Source organism: Anoplolepis gracilipes, chromosome 10 (genome assembly GCF_047496725.1).
Source record: "Anoplolepis gracilipes chromosome 10, ASM4749672v1, whole genome shotgun sequence".
NCBI lineage: Eukaryota > Metazoa > Arthropoda > Insecta > Hymenoptera > Formicidae > Anoplolepis > Anoplolepis gracilipes.
Genome location: NC_132979.1, coordinates 2776170 through 2790200, shown reverse-complemented (window position 1 = coordinate 2790200; position 14031 = coordinate 2776170). Strand labels below are relative to the sequence as shown.

The following is a 14031-nucleotide window of genomic DNA, read 5'->3' as shown; positions in this document are numbered from 1 at the left end:
CTTTTAAGCCTCGCTTTCGTGCAAATTGAATTATATTCTTTTATCGTTTATCAGAAAACATTTACTAATATAAAGACAGAAAGGAATAATAAGGAAATTCGTTTACATTAAATAATTATATAATGTTTATTTAAAATTATTAAATTTTTAATTAATTAAAATTTATTTATGATATTTACGTATTAAAATTAATTTTTAACGAAAAGTTTAATTAAGTTTTTCTTTGTAAATTATTATTAAAAATCGGAATTTTTTTCTCCGCGACACATTTGTTTCGTTTCCGATTTTTAAATGTAATTTTTACAATTATTGTTTCCCGCACATTCACCATTCATATAATTATTACTATTTTATAAATTGTATTATAATAATATACCATGTGTATTTCTCTACATATAAATGTTGCAGATTTTTTATGAAGTTCCAATTAACAAAGAAATATAAATTTTCACAATTAGTATCTTTAAATCTTACATGTATCTTCACATATATTGATATCTCTATAACGTTTTACGTTATATAATACGTTCTCTGTACATTTTTCTTGCAAGTGTTCAATGAGATTTTCTTGCAAACGTACAATACGAGATTATTCTAGATACGGTCTCATAATAATAAACTCTTGTGACAAGCTATATCATTTCAATGTCTTTCATGAGAAACGTTTTAGAACTAAATTTTTTAAATTAATATAGCGTGTTAGCGGACTTGGATATTCAATCGATATCCAAATATATCCACTAGGTGTGTGCGTTGTATAGGATGTGCGCGTCGCTAGAAAAGAGAAGAGGCCAACGCCAGTGGTTCGAGCAACGACGGCCAGTGGACGAGGGCGATCGATGTGATCCGTGGCGCGTTCAATGCCACTTGGAGAACATTGAAATTGTGTTCAGTAGCAACAGCAAAGAGAAAGAGAGAGGAAGAGAGACAGAGAGAGAAAGAGAGAGAGAGAAAGAGAGAGAGAGAGAGAGAAAGAGAGAGGGGGTCTACGATCGATGCCTATATAGTTAGCTACGGACGCAACAAATCGTTTCAGTCGTTGTCTCCCGTCTCAGGATTAGCCCGCTTTTTTTTTTCTTTTCCTCGGATTAGCCTCGATATATTTCTCCGAGCCTTCGCCGCACGTCAACATACTCCCACGATGTCCGCGGCCGCTTAAATAAGACTGATCAATCGACCGTTCAGCCGATCAGCCTTGCCGATTCAATTATATCGCGGCAAGTACGCTGGAAACGATAACGACGGTTTGTTTAGTCACGCAGTGATAGGAAACTTGTTCGATATGTTTTACGGGACGTAAGAGATTCTCTGCGAAGAGTGCTCACCGTCGTCGTCGAGCAGAAGTTAGAGAGGAGCGCGCCTTTGAATAAGCCGAGAGATCGCGCGCGATCCGTACGTCATCTCGATCTTGAGACTGCATCCGCAGCATCCCTGAAGGCTGGAGTCGAGTCGTCGCAGCGGACGTCGCGTGAAGAAAGTGTTGCCTCCTCTCTTTTCACGGGGAGCTTCGGAGATCTCGACCGATGGGGATATGCCGCCACAGGAGAAGCTCTCCGCGACCGGCGACAGGGTTCTCGGGGATCTGTCCTCGAAGGACACGAGTCCCGAAGGCCTGTCGGCCTCGGCCTCGTCCGAGGCCGGATTTCCGGCCGCCAGGAATGGCCGCAAGATCGGTGACCAGGAGGACGATCCAGAGACCAAAGACATGGACTTTGACGATCTACTGCCCCACGTCGGCGAATTCGGTACTTATCAGAGGATTCTGTTCGTGTTGATGATACCGTTTGCCTTCTTCGTCGCCTGGGTGTACTTCTCGCAAATATTCATCACTCTTGTACCCGAGGAACACTGGTGCCGTGTGCCCGAATTGAAGAACCTCACGGTTGAGGAAAGGTGGAGTATGAAAATCATTTTCATCGTTGAGTTTTCATATTTAGCGAAGATGAAGATGAAAACAAAATTTTGCAAATAGTGACAGTTAAATTTTACATCTCTACACACTCAAAAAAAATGATCTTGCAACCTCAACAAAAATTTTCTAGATGTAAAAAATTAACTGAAACATAAGATACATTATTAGCAAATACTGTGATACCGCATATATTTTGCACTTAATTAATTTAAATGACAGAATTTATATCTGTACTGTTAGTGTAATTTAGACAGAAAATTTGTCTGTGATTCCTATCTTTAAGGCCTATTGTCAAGAACAATTATATTTGTGAATTAATATTTGGCAATGGAATCTAAATTTTTCTAGAGATATTGCTAGAATATTGCTGCTATAAATTCTATACGTGACAAACAATATTTTAACGGATACAAAAAGTAGCGATAAATTTTCATTGAAACATCTAGAAATCTATCTACGTTAGCAAAATATTTTTTTAGTGTATATTTATTTCATCCTCTCAATATTCCCTTCTTTTTTTCCCTTAAAAAGTTTATCTCTTAAAAAAATAGAAATATATTTAAAGCATAGATAAGACGTTAAGTAAAGAATTATCTGGTTTATTATTTATTTTAGCGTTTTTGAGTGTCTTGAAACACGATTGCGATCTATGCGAGGCTTGTGTATTACTTACAATAGATATTAGGGAGATTGGAAAAAAGGCTTTAGGAGAGTGTATTTCAATTATAATTGTGTATTCTATTTTAGTTATAATTGCTGGCAAATATATATTTTTTATACTGTGTCAAAAGGTTGACCAGAAAAACCTTATAATTACATATACGGTGTCAAAAATATGACAATTTACGTAAATTATTTATTATAATCAACATTCTCTCTCTCAATCGTTTTATTTAAAATTATTTTCTCTTTGAAAATTAGAAACTTTTTTATGGAAAAAATTAATATAGAAGCGCTATAAGTTTGAAAACATTGCAAAAATAGAGAGCGCCATTTATGCGATATTCGCTTTATATAACTTGTTCGTATAGTAATCGCTGCAAGATATGTAAATTTAACTAAAACGATAAATGCAAAAAAAATATAGGCGTGTTATAACTTGTAATAGCGCTTCTGTATAATGATTCGTCAGGTTGCACTTCGAATAAACAGACTCCTTTTTTTTTGTCCTCTCGCGTTTATAAGTATAAAAAAAAATTAAACAATACAACACACGTGTAATGCTATTTTCGGAATTATCGTCGATCTTTCTCGCGGTCACGTCGTCGTCAACGTGAGCAATTTTTTCTTTTCATTTTCCGCGGTCGCATGGAAACTGCATATTAGCATTTGCATCCAGCCGGGGAAAGTGTGAAAACAACATGACACACACACACACACACACACGCACACACACGACGAGACCTTCGCAGTTACAATTCGATTGCATGATGAGGCTCACGTGTTCCAGTAAATTCTATATACAATTTAATAATCCTCTGACGTCTGAATGTAATTATGACGAGATAAACGCCCGGTTGAGGGCGTATCTTTGCAAAAAAACCTCGTAAGAAATATACAAGTATCGTGAGACAATTTATTGCAATAACGTGTGTCTCGATCGTTGTCGAAACGAAGCAGTCAATATGCTCTACCCGTTAATTTGCACGATTAGTGTATTAACTGTTATAATATTTGTATAAAGGATGATGTTTATGTTAAATAAAGAAAAAAAAAATCTTATCACAATCGCGATAATTTTTTTTTTCTAAAAATAAAATAAATAGATAAAAACGATGGAATATTAAAAAAAAATATATAATGAAAAAAGCTTATTCAATGAGTTATTACCACAAGCTATTACCGTAAACTATGCAAATTACAGTTAATGGTTTGGAGTTTTAACAAGAAAAATAACTATTTTACTATGAATTATGTCTTATCAAAAACACAATTTTACATGTCGCTCGTAAAACTTTTCCATTGTTATTTTCTTACTTTATGTCTTCGATATTTGCCACAAATATCGCTAACTGATAATGAGAATTGAAAATCAATAAGACACAAATATACGTTTCCTTTTTGCGACACATGACGTGTCTCATGACTGTTCTTTACAAATGTACATTTTTTTTTTTTTTTTACAACACGATGCGTCTCATGACTGTTCTTCGATACATAGATAATGATAAATTTGCTCGAAACCTTCGTATAAGCAATGAGAGCGTGAACGTGAGAAATATCTGTGTAAACCTTTCAACACATAACGCAGCGCTAAAGCCACGCTGATTACACGTGAGAGACAAGAGATGCGTACCTTATACAACACGTAGGATGTCCCTGCGATGCATATTTTAATTTACACCGTGTAATAGCGTCATTGTAACATATGATAGAGTTTGCAAAAGTTATTTGAAAGTTGTAGACATTTCGGGCACGAAATGCAACGCTTGTGCGATATTTGATTATACAGAATGTTTCGCCACATTCGTGTTTCTATAAATTCGCGAAGCTTCATCTATAAACTCTTTGGGGAATTTAAAATTCTTATTAACAGTTAAAGCTTTAATTACATGCCGTCTTTTTCTGTTATTTCCTAATTCTTAACGTTAGTAATAAGCTTAATAATTAAGCTTAAGTTTTAAAATTTTTCTAAATAGATTTTTATCAAAGAGTATATGCAATTTTACATTTATATCCCTGCATTTTGTAGGTAAACACAGTTTTTTTATAATTAAGTTTTTTATATTTGTAATTTAAAAACTATTCATATATCTCTTCCTTTAAGCTAGAACTCACTCTAAATTGCACAAGAATTTATAAATTCAAAATTTGTCGGGAATACCTTGTATTTGTGTATATAAAAGAAATTTCTTTTGGAAAAGAAATTATATCACGGCATTTTTTATCATTGACTCGTGAATTTGCAAAATTATTGCAAGTCTTTTCAGATAGTACACATTAAAAGATACGACTTTAAGATGATTTTTTTCTCAACAAGAGACCATATATTTTTGCGCGTGTATCTTTTAGATTTATAGTTTATAACTTCGACATTCTTGCGCAGTTAGTTACTGGACTCGTGAATGGAGACGCTCTCGCGCGAATGTATCAAGGATAAAAAATGTTGTACGTGCGTTGCAATCGATGTCGAATGCGTTCATTCGTTTGTGTAAGTCTTGCGTAAAGGTCAGATTGTGTGCGTTATTAACCCAAGGTGCGCACGCACCTATAATTGAAGACCTTTATACGCCGCCTTCTTAATTGTCAGTATTATTTTCAATTTCCTGTGAGGATTCTTCTCCCATCTGTAAAGCTTGACATTTATTCGTGATCAACCTGTGACATTTTACTGCAACTTTTCTTATTATATCATCTGTCTTATCAGAACCTATATTAATTTTATTTTATTCCAATTTTTTTCAGAATTGCATTGTCGATACCAGTCGACAGCGATGGTTATTATTCCAAGTGTACTATGTACGATGTGAATTATACGGAGCTAATTTTAAACGGGATCAAAAACGCAGATTCGAACTGGCCGACGAAAGGTTGTTCGCACGGTTGGGAGTTTAATTTTACCGATATACCCTACGAAACCGTGGCGACTGAGGTAAGAATAAAAAAAAATCACGAATCATGATAAACGGAAATTGATAACTCGGAAAGAATCACCGATAAGTGACGTTTCTAATCTTTTCATAACATATTTCGAGATAAACGTAAATTGTATTGCGCAGGAAGGTAACGAGTGACAATAAATTACGATAAACCTGACCAGAATGTAATAAATAAGCATATGTGACAGCCGAAAGGATGCTACATAAAATATAATCGATATTCGAAAGTTCCCAGAATTTAATAGTAGAGATTAAACTAATGTGAAATCGATTTTTCCTTAGTAAAAATAGCGAGGGAGATCATCATTCTTTGCAAATTTTTAATTTTTTTCTATCATATATTTTTGTAACTAAACCTCAAAGTAAAATTCTATTAAAATAAACTCTATCTGAATTGAAAAATTTGCAAAAAACCTTTCTTTTTTTTTGTAATTTGGAAATGTCTTAATGATCTTGATATTTTCGCTAAGAAAGAAATTATATCTTCAAATTGGCTGTTAAAAGAACATCCGGTGATTTTGAGACACTCTCTATACTATCATAACACTTTGTTATTACACAAATTTATGAATGCGTTGCAAAACGAATTAAATGTATAAAAAAGATCTTGAGAAAAGATTTTATAAAGGAATTCTAAAGAGATTCTAAAAGATACATTTTAAGAGAAATTCTAATATAAGATCTTAATATAAAGAAATTGTCTTAACATAATTTAGTTTCAAATAATGAAGCAATCTCTTCGCATTTATCGAATCCGTTTAATCATTTGTAAAACAAAATTAAATCCTCAAATAGATTCTAAAAGTTTTATTTACTCCAGTTTTTTTGTATAGATAATTAAATCTTTTCGCGATTCTCCTACTTGTTAATTAAAAAAATCACATAATTAATAGTCGCATTCTAAGATCTCGGAAATTTGTAAAAGTTGTAACGACAGACTAGCGTCTGTCAATCTTTGAGAAATGAATTATTCGACCCTAGATTTTTGTTGCAGCTAGGATGGGTGTGCGAACAGAGTGCGTTGCCCACAACCGCCCAGAGCGTCTTCTTCGTCGGTGCGATCTTCGGTGGCCTCCTATTCGGATGGATCGCCGACAGATACGGCAGGATACCGGCGCTGGTTGGTGCCAACCTTACCGGATTTCTAGCAGGAGTCGCGACTGTGCTGGCAAACAGTTTTTGGGAGTTCGCACTATGTCGATTTTTTGTCGGCTTTGCCTTCGACAATTGCTTCACCATGATGTACATATTAGGTAATACATACTAGAACATTTTAAGCGCGCGCTATTTATTTTATGTATGTTATATTGTGTTGTATAGTTATTATTGTGTATGTCAAAGTTAAGCGTTAAAGTTTCTTTTTTCCGCAATGCTAATTGATTGTTGAATATTTAATTTTAATATTTATACGGTTTTAAGAAAGCATCCTTTTCCTTCTTTCTTTCATCTCTTCTTTTTTCTATTAATTACACAAATATAAATTACATATTAAATATGTACATGGAAAATTATAGGAAAAGTTTATACGTAGGTTCATCATATACAGTACATGCATATATAATATATGTACCTATTTTTTGTCTCTCTTTTTTTCTTCTTCGTTTTCTTTAACTTTTTTTTTAACTTTTCTTTAATTTAATTTTTTTACAAGTTGTCACATAAACTGTCAAAATTTGACAGCTACAGATGACACGTGCGAATAACGCACTTGACAACGAGACATTGAGACAACCAATCAGCATCTCGGAAAAGAGGCAACAATATGTAAATAATATGCCTTCTTTAGAAGAGGGATACATATATGATGTATGTGATCAGGTAGAATCGACTCTTTTAGAAGGAATCGTTCGAAAAAGATTTCAATCCTTCTCATAAAACTGCCTTTACTTCAATTTGCATGTTGCATTTAAATACGAAAGCTTCTTTTATTCGCGATAGGTGATTTCTTTTGTATGCAAATTATTGTCTCAAAAACGTACAAGTTGACATGTCTCGCGACAATACGTACGTGTTTAAAATAGTAATGGATTAAGTAACGAAAGTCGTAATGATGGCTTCGCGTCATTAATTATGACTATAAACAATGCTATAACAATGACCTCGCCAAGAACGATTAGTTAATTATTAATCCAAGCCGCATACACAGAGACTCAATTTCCCTTATTATTCTTGTGTTTGCGTTTGGATGTGAATTAAAGAAGACAGACATAAAGAAACGACAAAAGATAAATTATCATTTGTTCGTAATATTTGATACGGATGATTGTTATCGAGACAATAGCGCGAATATAATCGCTGCTTCGAGTATCAATCGATCGCGCTACTTGAAACCTACAATCTTTGATACAACGATACTCGGTCAAATAGAATCAGCAGAATCGATTAGATTGATTTTAGAATTATTTCTCTCCGTTCTATCGCGCTTATTATCGAATCAATATTTGTGAAAAAAAAAATTGATGGAAACTTTGCGCAAATATTTCTCATACTTACTATTCAACGCAAATATATCCCATCTTCTAATTTTAAATATGAAAATAATGCCGTGTGATAGAGAATTTCTCGCGTATTCAGCTAACAGTTACATCAACCTTAATCTCATCAGAGCTTCGTAGACTATAAGCGCGATAATTGTTATTTCAATGCAATTGTAATTAAATTGTTGAAATTGTGATGCAGTCTCTCACGTTATCATAAGAGAATTGAAATTCAAACTTTGAGTCATACATCGCACGCCTGCACCTACACATGTTGCATTTCTAAAGAAAAATATACGAGATTTTCACTTGGCCTTGGCGATGAATTGACAATCCGATGAGAGCGCGATTGTTGATTCTAAATTTCGATCATCGCGAATCATGGCCGATTCCGATCGCCTGATTCAGCTTTCAGGTCAAGCTCGTCCAGAGTTTGACTCACGGTAGTCATGGTTGTCGCGCTCGCGCCTTCTGTCAGTTCCGTTTCGCCGATTTTGCAGTCGAAAGGTAGAAGCGTTGCCAATACCAAGAGGTATGTTATTAAATTAAATGATCGCCAGCGGTACGTGAAAGGATCGTGTGATTGGTTACATTCTCTGACATTTCGTCGTGTCTCAGGGTATCTCTTGCGCGATATTATCTCCGATAAATCGTTAATCATTTGATCGACATTGCAGCTTTATATCTTGTGACAATTTGTTTATTTTTCAAATGAGAAGAAAGCAAAATATATTTTTAGTTGTTACGTAATATTTGTTGTGTAATATGTTGTGTAATAAATATATAAACTTATATGCGCACCGTGCGTGAATATATTTATACAATATTTATTCAACAAGTGTATGCAACTAGCACATTTTGAAATTTCTCAATTTGTTTATACTGTCTCGTAACCTTGGTTGAATACGCCTAGATCGGTTCACCGATAATTTTACGCTTCACAGATGGATGATCCGCGAAGGTAGCGTATTAGAAAAATGACCAGTCCTAGTTGATCTAATTACGATACTGTCGGCGAAGTAATGCGCTATCTTTCTAAGAAACAGGAAACGATATTGCTGTTTCATTGTCGAAACGATTGTTATTACACGACGAAGATGATAAAAGAGATATGTTAAGCTATCAACGAAAAGTTTATATCAGCTATTAGACATCCCGCGCTAATAACTGGATATTATCTAAATTATGAGAAAATTTCAGCGCATTCTCTAATTTTTGTCTCAAATATTCTACGAAGGTCAGGGAGAAAGATACTGATTGCGTAATAGTTTACTCAAGTCTCATTTCAACACTTTAAAGCGGTTGATTGTCGAAACCACAATCATTAACATGACATTCAGTTGACATATATGTACATTATATGTAAGAGATATCATATAGGGTGTCCGGTAAAGATTGAATCAACGTTCGTGAGCGGGTAGAGCGCATTAAAACTGAACAGAAAAGTCCTTTACCATTTTGCGATTTTCGCAATAATTATTGAGAAATTAATTAAAAAATATCGATCAATTTGCGCCAGTATATTAGCGCTCTGCAAAAGGACAGCCCGCTGTTACACGGTTACTATGCGTGCGACTAGCAACCGCATGACAGCGGGCTGACTTTTCTCGCCACGTGCTAATACTCACACGAATTGGTCGATATTTTTTAATCAATTTCTCAATAATTATTGGGAAAATCGCAAAACGGTAAAGGACTTTTATGTTCAGTTTAATGCGCTCTACTTGCTCACGAGCGTTGATTCAATCTTTACCGGACACCCTGTATACATGTACAAATTTATGACAATTATATGACAGTTTAATGACGATTTAATTTTTACATAAAATTATTAATATTTTCGACTAAAACTTTAGATTTAAATCAATATTAATACTTTGCAAATATCGAATATTTAAAACAATGACGTGCTTGTTTTAGTGTTAGAATATGTAGGACCAAAATGGCGTACCTTTGTGGCAAACATGTCGATAGCTCTCTTCTTCACATTCGCTGCCTGCATCTTACCATGGATCGCGTACTTTCTGGCCGATTGGAGGATGACCTGCATCGCCATATCCGTTCCTCTAGTTCTGGCAGTAGCGGCTCCTTGGTTGGTGCCAGAGAGCGCGAGGTGGCTTGTCAGCCAAGGTCAAGTGGAGAAAGCCATCAAGATCCTGGGTAAATTCGAACGCATGAACGGCACGAAAGTGCCCGACCACGTCTATCAGCAATTCCGTGTAAGAATCGCATGTTTCCTCGTCACTTTTTTTTTTCGCGTTCGGAAAAAGCTTGTTGTGTCGAATTTAGTGATAAAAATTCACGATATTCCTCGATGTAACAGGAAACTTGCGCCAAAGTGTGCAAGGAACAGGAAGCGGACAAAACTTATTCCGTAGTGGATTTATTTAAGAGTCCACGCTTGCGAAACACTACCATCCTCCTCATTCTTATCTGGTGAGTATTATGATGGAAATATCTTCAATTTCTGAAACAAAATTTATATAAAAGTTAGATACTATACGATTACGGATTGCATCCCTTTGAGTTTCTAGAATAGAAAATTTAATATGAAAATATAAAGGAATATATATCGGATAAAATAATAAATATTCGATAGAATAAATAAATCTGTATTATATCTGTGTATTATATCTTACGATGCAGGATGGCGATATCGCTGGTATTCGATGGTCACGTTAGAAACGTAAATAATCTCGGACTCGATGTCTTTATGACGTTTACCATCGCGGCATTTACCGAACTACCTGCCGACACATTCCTCACCCTTGTTCTGGATCGATGGGGTAGGCGATGGTTAGCTTGTGGTACTATGGTAATCTCTGGAATTTTCAGCATTTGGGCGAGTGTGGTTTCAAACAGTGAGTGCAACGTAAACTCTTCTCTTTCCAATATATACATTATAGTTATATATTATTTAACTTGTGTATTATATTATTTAATTAGAAACTTTTCTCCTTCAAAAGAATTAGTGTAATTATATATATAAAATCATAATATTATTAACTGTACTGAAGTACAGACTGTAAAATTAAATTCACATTCACGAGTCTTTTCCAGGCTATTTTGTCGCAATTACACATTATACAGTTTCTTTCGTTTTAATTGAACGTTTCAGATATGTATTCAGCTACCCTGGCGATCGTTGGTAGATTCTGGGTCAACATCTCGTACAATATCGGTCTCCAGTATGCGGCTGAAGTATTGCCAACAGTTGTAAGGGCGCAAGGGGTTGCCTTGATCCATATAATGGGATACGTCGCTAGCATCCTCGCACCTTTTGTCGTTTACTTGGACGTTGTCTCGTCCATTCTGCCGCTATTGGTTCTGGGTGTTATGGGTATCCTGGGCGGTCTCTTGACGCTCCTATTACCGGAGACGCTGGATAAGGATCTGCCACAGACCTTGCAGGATGGCGAGGATTTTGGAAAAGATCAAAAGATGTGGGATATGCCGTGTCTGTCCAAGTAAGTGTCAAAATTAACTTTATCATGTTATTCGATTAAATACATATGCGTAAAAAATATCACTTACATTATTCTTTATAAAATATATGTTTTCCAATCTCCCTTTTACATAGTCATTTCAAACTTGACACATTTCCCCTCTAATCTCTCCTTTTAATTATTATTTTATTGTTAGTATAATAGAGAGTGATTTTTCCTTTGAAAAAGATATATTCATACACATTTTTTTTTTTTTTTTTTTTTTTTTTAGGAAAAAGCCTGTAGACGTGGAAGTACCACCGGCCATCTTCCGGTCATTCGAGCGCAGCAGTTTCCGAAGTTCAATGAGAGCGTCCACTCGCGGCGAAACCCTGAGGAGCAGCATGATACAAAGATCGCACAGCATGAGATCGCGGAAGAGCGTAAATGCGGCCACGGAAGCGGAGAACAAATGAATGTCCCAAGGGACGTAATCCAGATTTCGGAAATATATTCCTTCTTTCCATCGTCGTTCCTTCCTTCGACATCATGTGATATACATATATCGAAGCTACCAAAATCAAATTATATATATATTTGATGCGCACATTTACATATATCTAAATAATACTAAACCTGCGATGGTATAGCTTTAAATCGGGAAAAAAATAGAGTATTGCCTTCTTTTAGCATACTCTTATTTAGTGAGGAGAAAGGCAGGGGGGAAATTATGCGATTAATATAGTATATATTAGATAGCAGGAGTAGAGAGAAGAGTAGAATTGTCAATTAAAACTTGATTAAGTTAAGTTCTAATCGGTTATTCTACATATATTCCTACTGTGATTTTATATCATAGAATCTTTTCAATTTTCCTCACTATATTTTTAATCTTACATATGTACGATATCTCTGAAATTTAATTCAAATTTCGAGAAAACAGATAGGGATTTTATGGGCAGCCATGTAAGCAGTATTAATGTAGTTTTACGATTTTTTATTACAATATTTCTTCCACATAGCTGTATTTAATAATAGAAAGAAACTTAGTTAAAATGCAGTTAAGATTAAAAACACGTGAGTCAAATACGTTCCTTTTTCAAAATATATCTTTCGAAGAGGAAAGATATATTTTCAGATGTATCATTCCGATCTTGAGGAATATATAACCATTGAAAAATAAATGAAAGACAGATGAAAGGCAAATACTCAAGATAACGTAAAATTTTTTCTATGCATTTTACATTCATCACGTTGCCGCGCATGTATCTCGTCACTATTGCTCATATACAATATGATGTTGTAATGCAAATCAAATTTTTGAGCCATTTCAGCTGTGCGATGTGCTGAATATGAATGAAGACTCAGCATCTCAAATGACAAATTTTCTAGCAGCAACTTTGCTGCGATAAGATGCGATATCAACATTTCTGCCTGTCATCAGAAACATATTCGCCTGAAAATATTGTATCGTTAAAATTCAGTGAAAAACTCGATTTATGTACATATAATTATTTCCTAATGTAAATAAGTTATATAACAGAGATTATTAAAAATTAATTTGTATCCCGTTAATCTGTGTTAATAAATGTCAACTAATGTTCGGTCTAATTAATTAAAATAATTACCGGTATGATATGTTTTTGAATAAAAACATATTGGCGAAGGCTCGCTAATGAAGATGCAAATATCAATAAACGGTAAGCTATTGACAGTCTTTGAATTATATATGATTACAGATGAGAAAATTACGATACATGATTTACTGTCGCATATTGTATCCTTGAGTTATAATTGTTGCAAACTCGTCAAGTTGGTGCTAATATTGAACGCATTATTAAGATCACTATTATAAAATCACTATTACTATTATAAATTATTTATTGCCGCATATAAATTATTTAAATTATTTTATCATTGAGCATTGAGTATTTGACTTGTGATTGATCGATGGTTCATCACCATAAGGATTTTCTGTTCGATGATCGCGTTACCTTGTTGTAATTTATTACCATTCAACGTCCGAAAAGACTTATTGAAAAGATAAAGAATTTATGAAATAACCTTGTCCATCTATCTAAATTTCCTGACATTGAGCCGAACTTTGATACACAGTAAAAAATTTGGTGTTAAATTTAACACATTTCTCGTGTCCCAATTTATCCACTCTAATTTTTATGTTAATTTAACAGAAGGCAAATATGTAAACAAATAACAGAAATAATATGTAAAAAATTTTAACTCTTAGAAACGGTGAATATTAACTCAATGTAGAAAAGTTAAAATAACATAACAACAATATGTTATATATTAACATAAGAGTATGTTGAAAATTTAACACACTCTTCAAAATTTCTACACGAGAAAATTTCAACAAAGATACAAAATGTTTTTTACCATGCACATATTTGCAATAACATGAGTCAATAGTAGTCAACCGGCATTATCTAAGCGTCTTATCGTCTGTAATAATTATGTAGATATATCATCTAGACATCACACTAACTTTGCTACCTGAACTACGAGTAAAGAAATTGTCCGATTCACAAAAAGAGAAATATTACGATAAAAAATTTTGTCTTTTTATTGCTTTTTATTTAAGAATTATTTATTTTCTT

General features: G+C 34.2%; 1 protein-coding gene across 1 annotated transcript; it reads left to right on the top strand.

The window, feature by feature from the left end:
• Positions 1–802: 802 nt before the first annotated feature.
• Positions 803–13624, top strand: LOC140670630 (organic cation transporter protein-like). Its single transcript, XM_072901331.1, has 8 exons — positions 803–1893; positions 5318–5504; positions 6506–6764; positions 9909–10207; positions 10312–10424; positions 10635–10849; positions 11107–11455; positions 11706–13624. Exons 1-8 carry the CDS (start codon positions 1532–1534, stop codon positions 11887–11889), a joined length of 1968 nt encoding a protein of 655 aa, XP_072757432.1. The 5' UTR covers positions 803–1531; the 3' UTR covers positions 11890–13624.
• Positions 13625–14031: the final 407 nt, after the last annotated feature.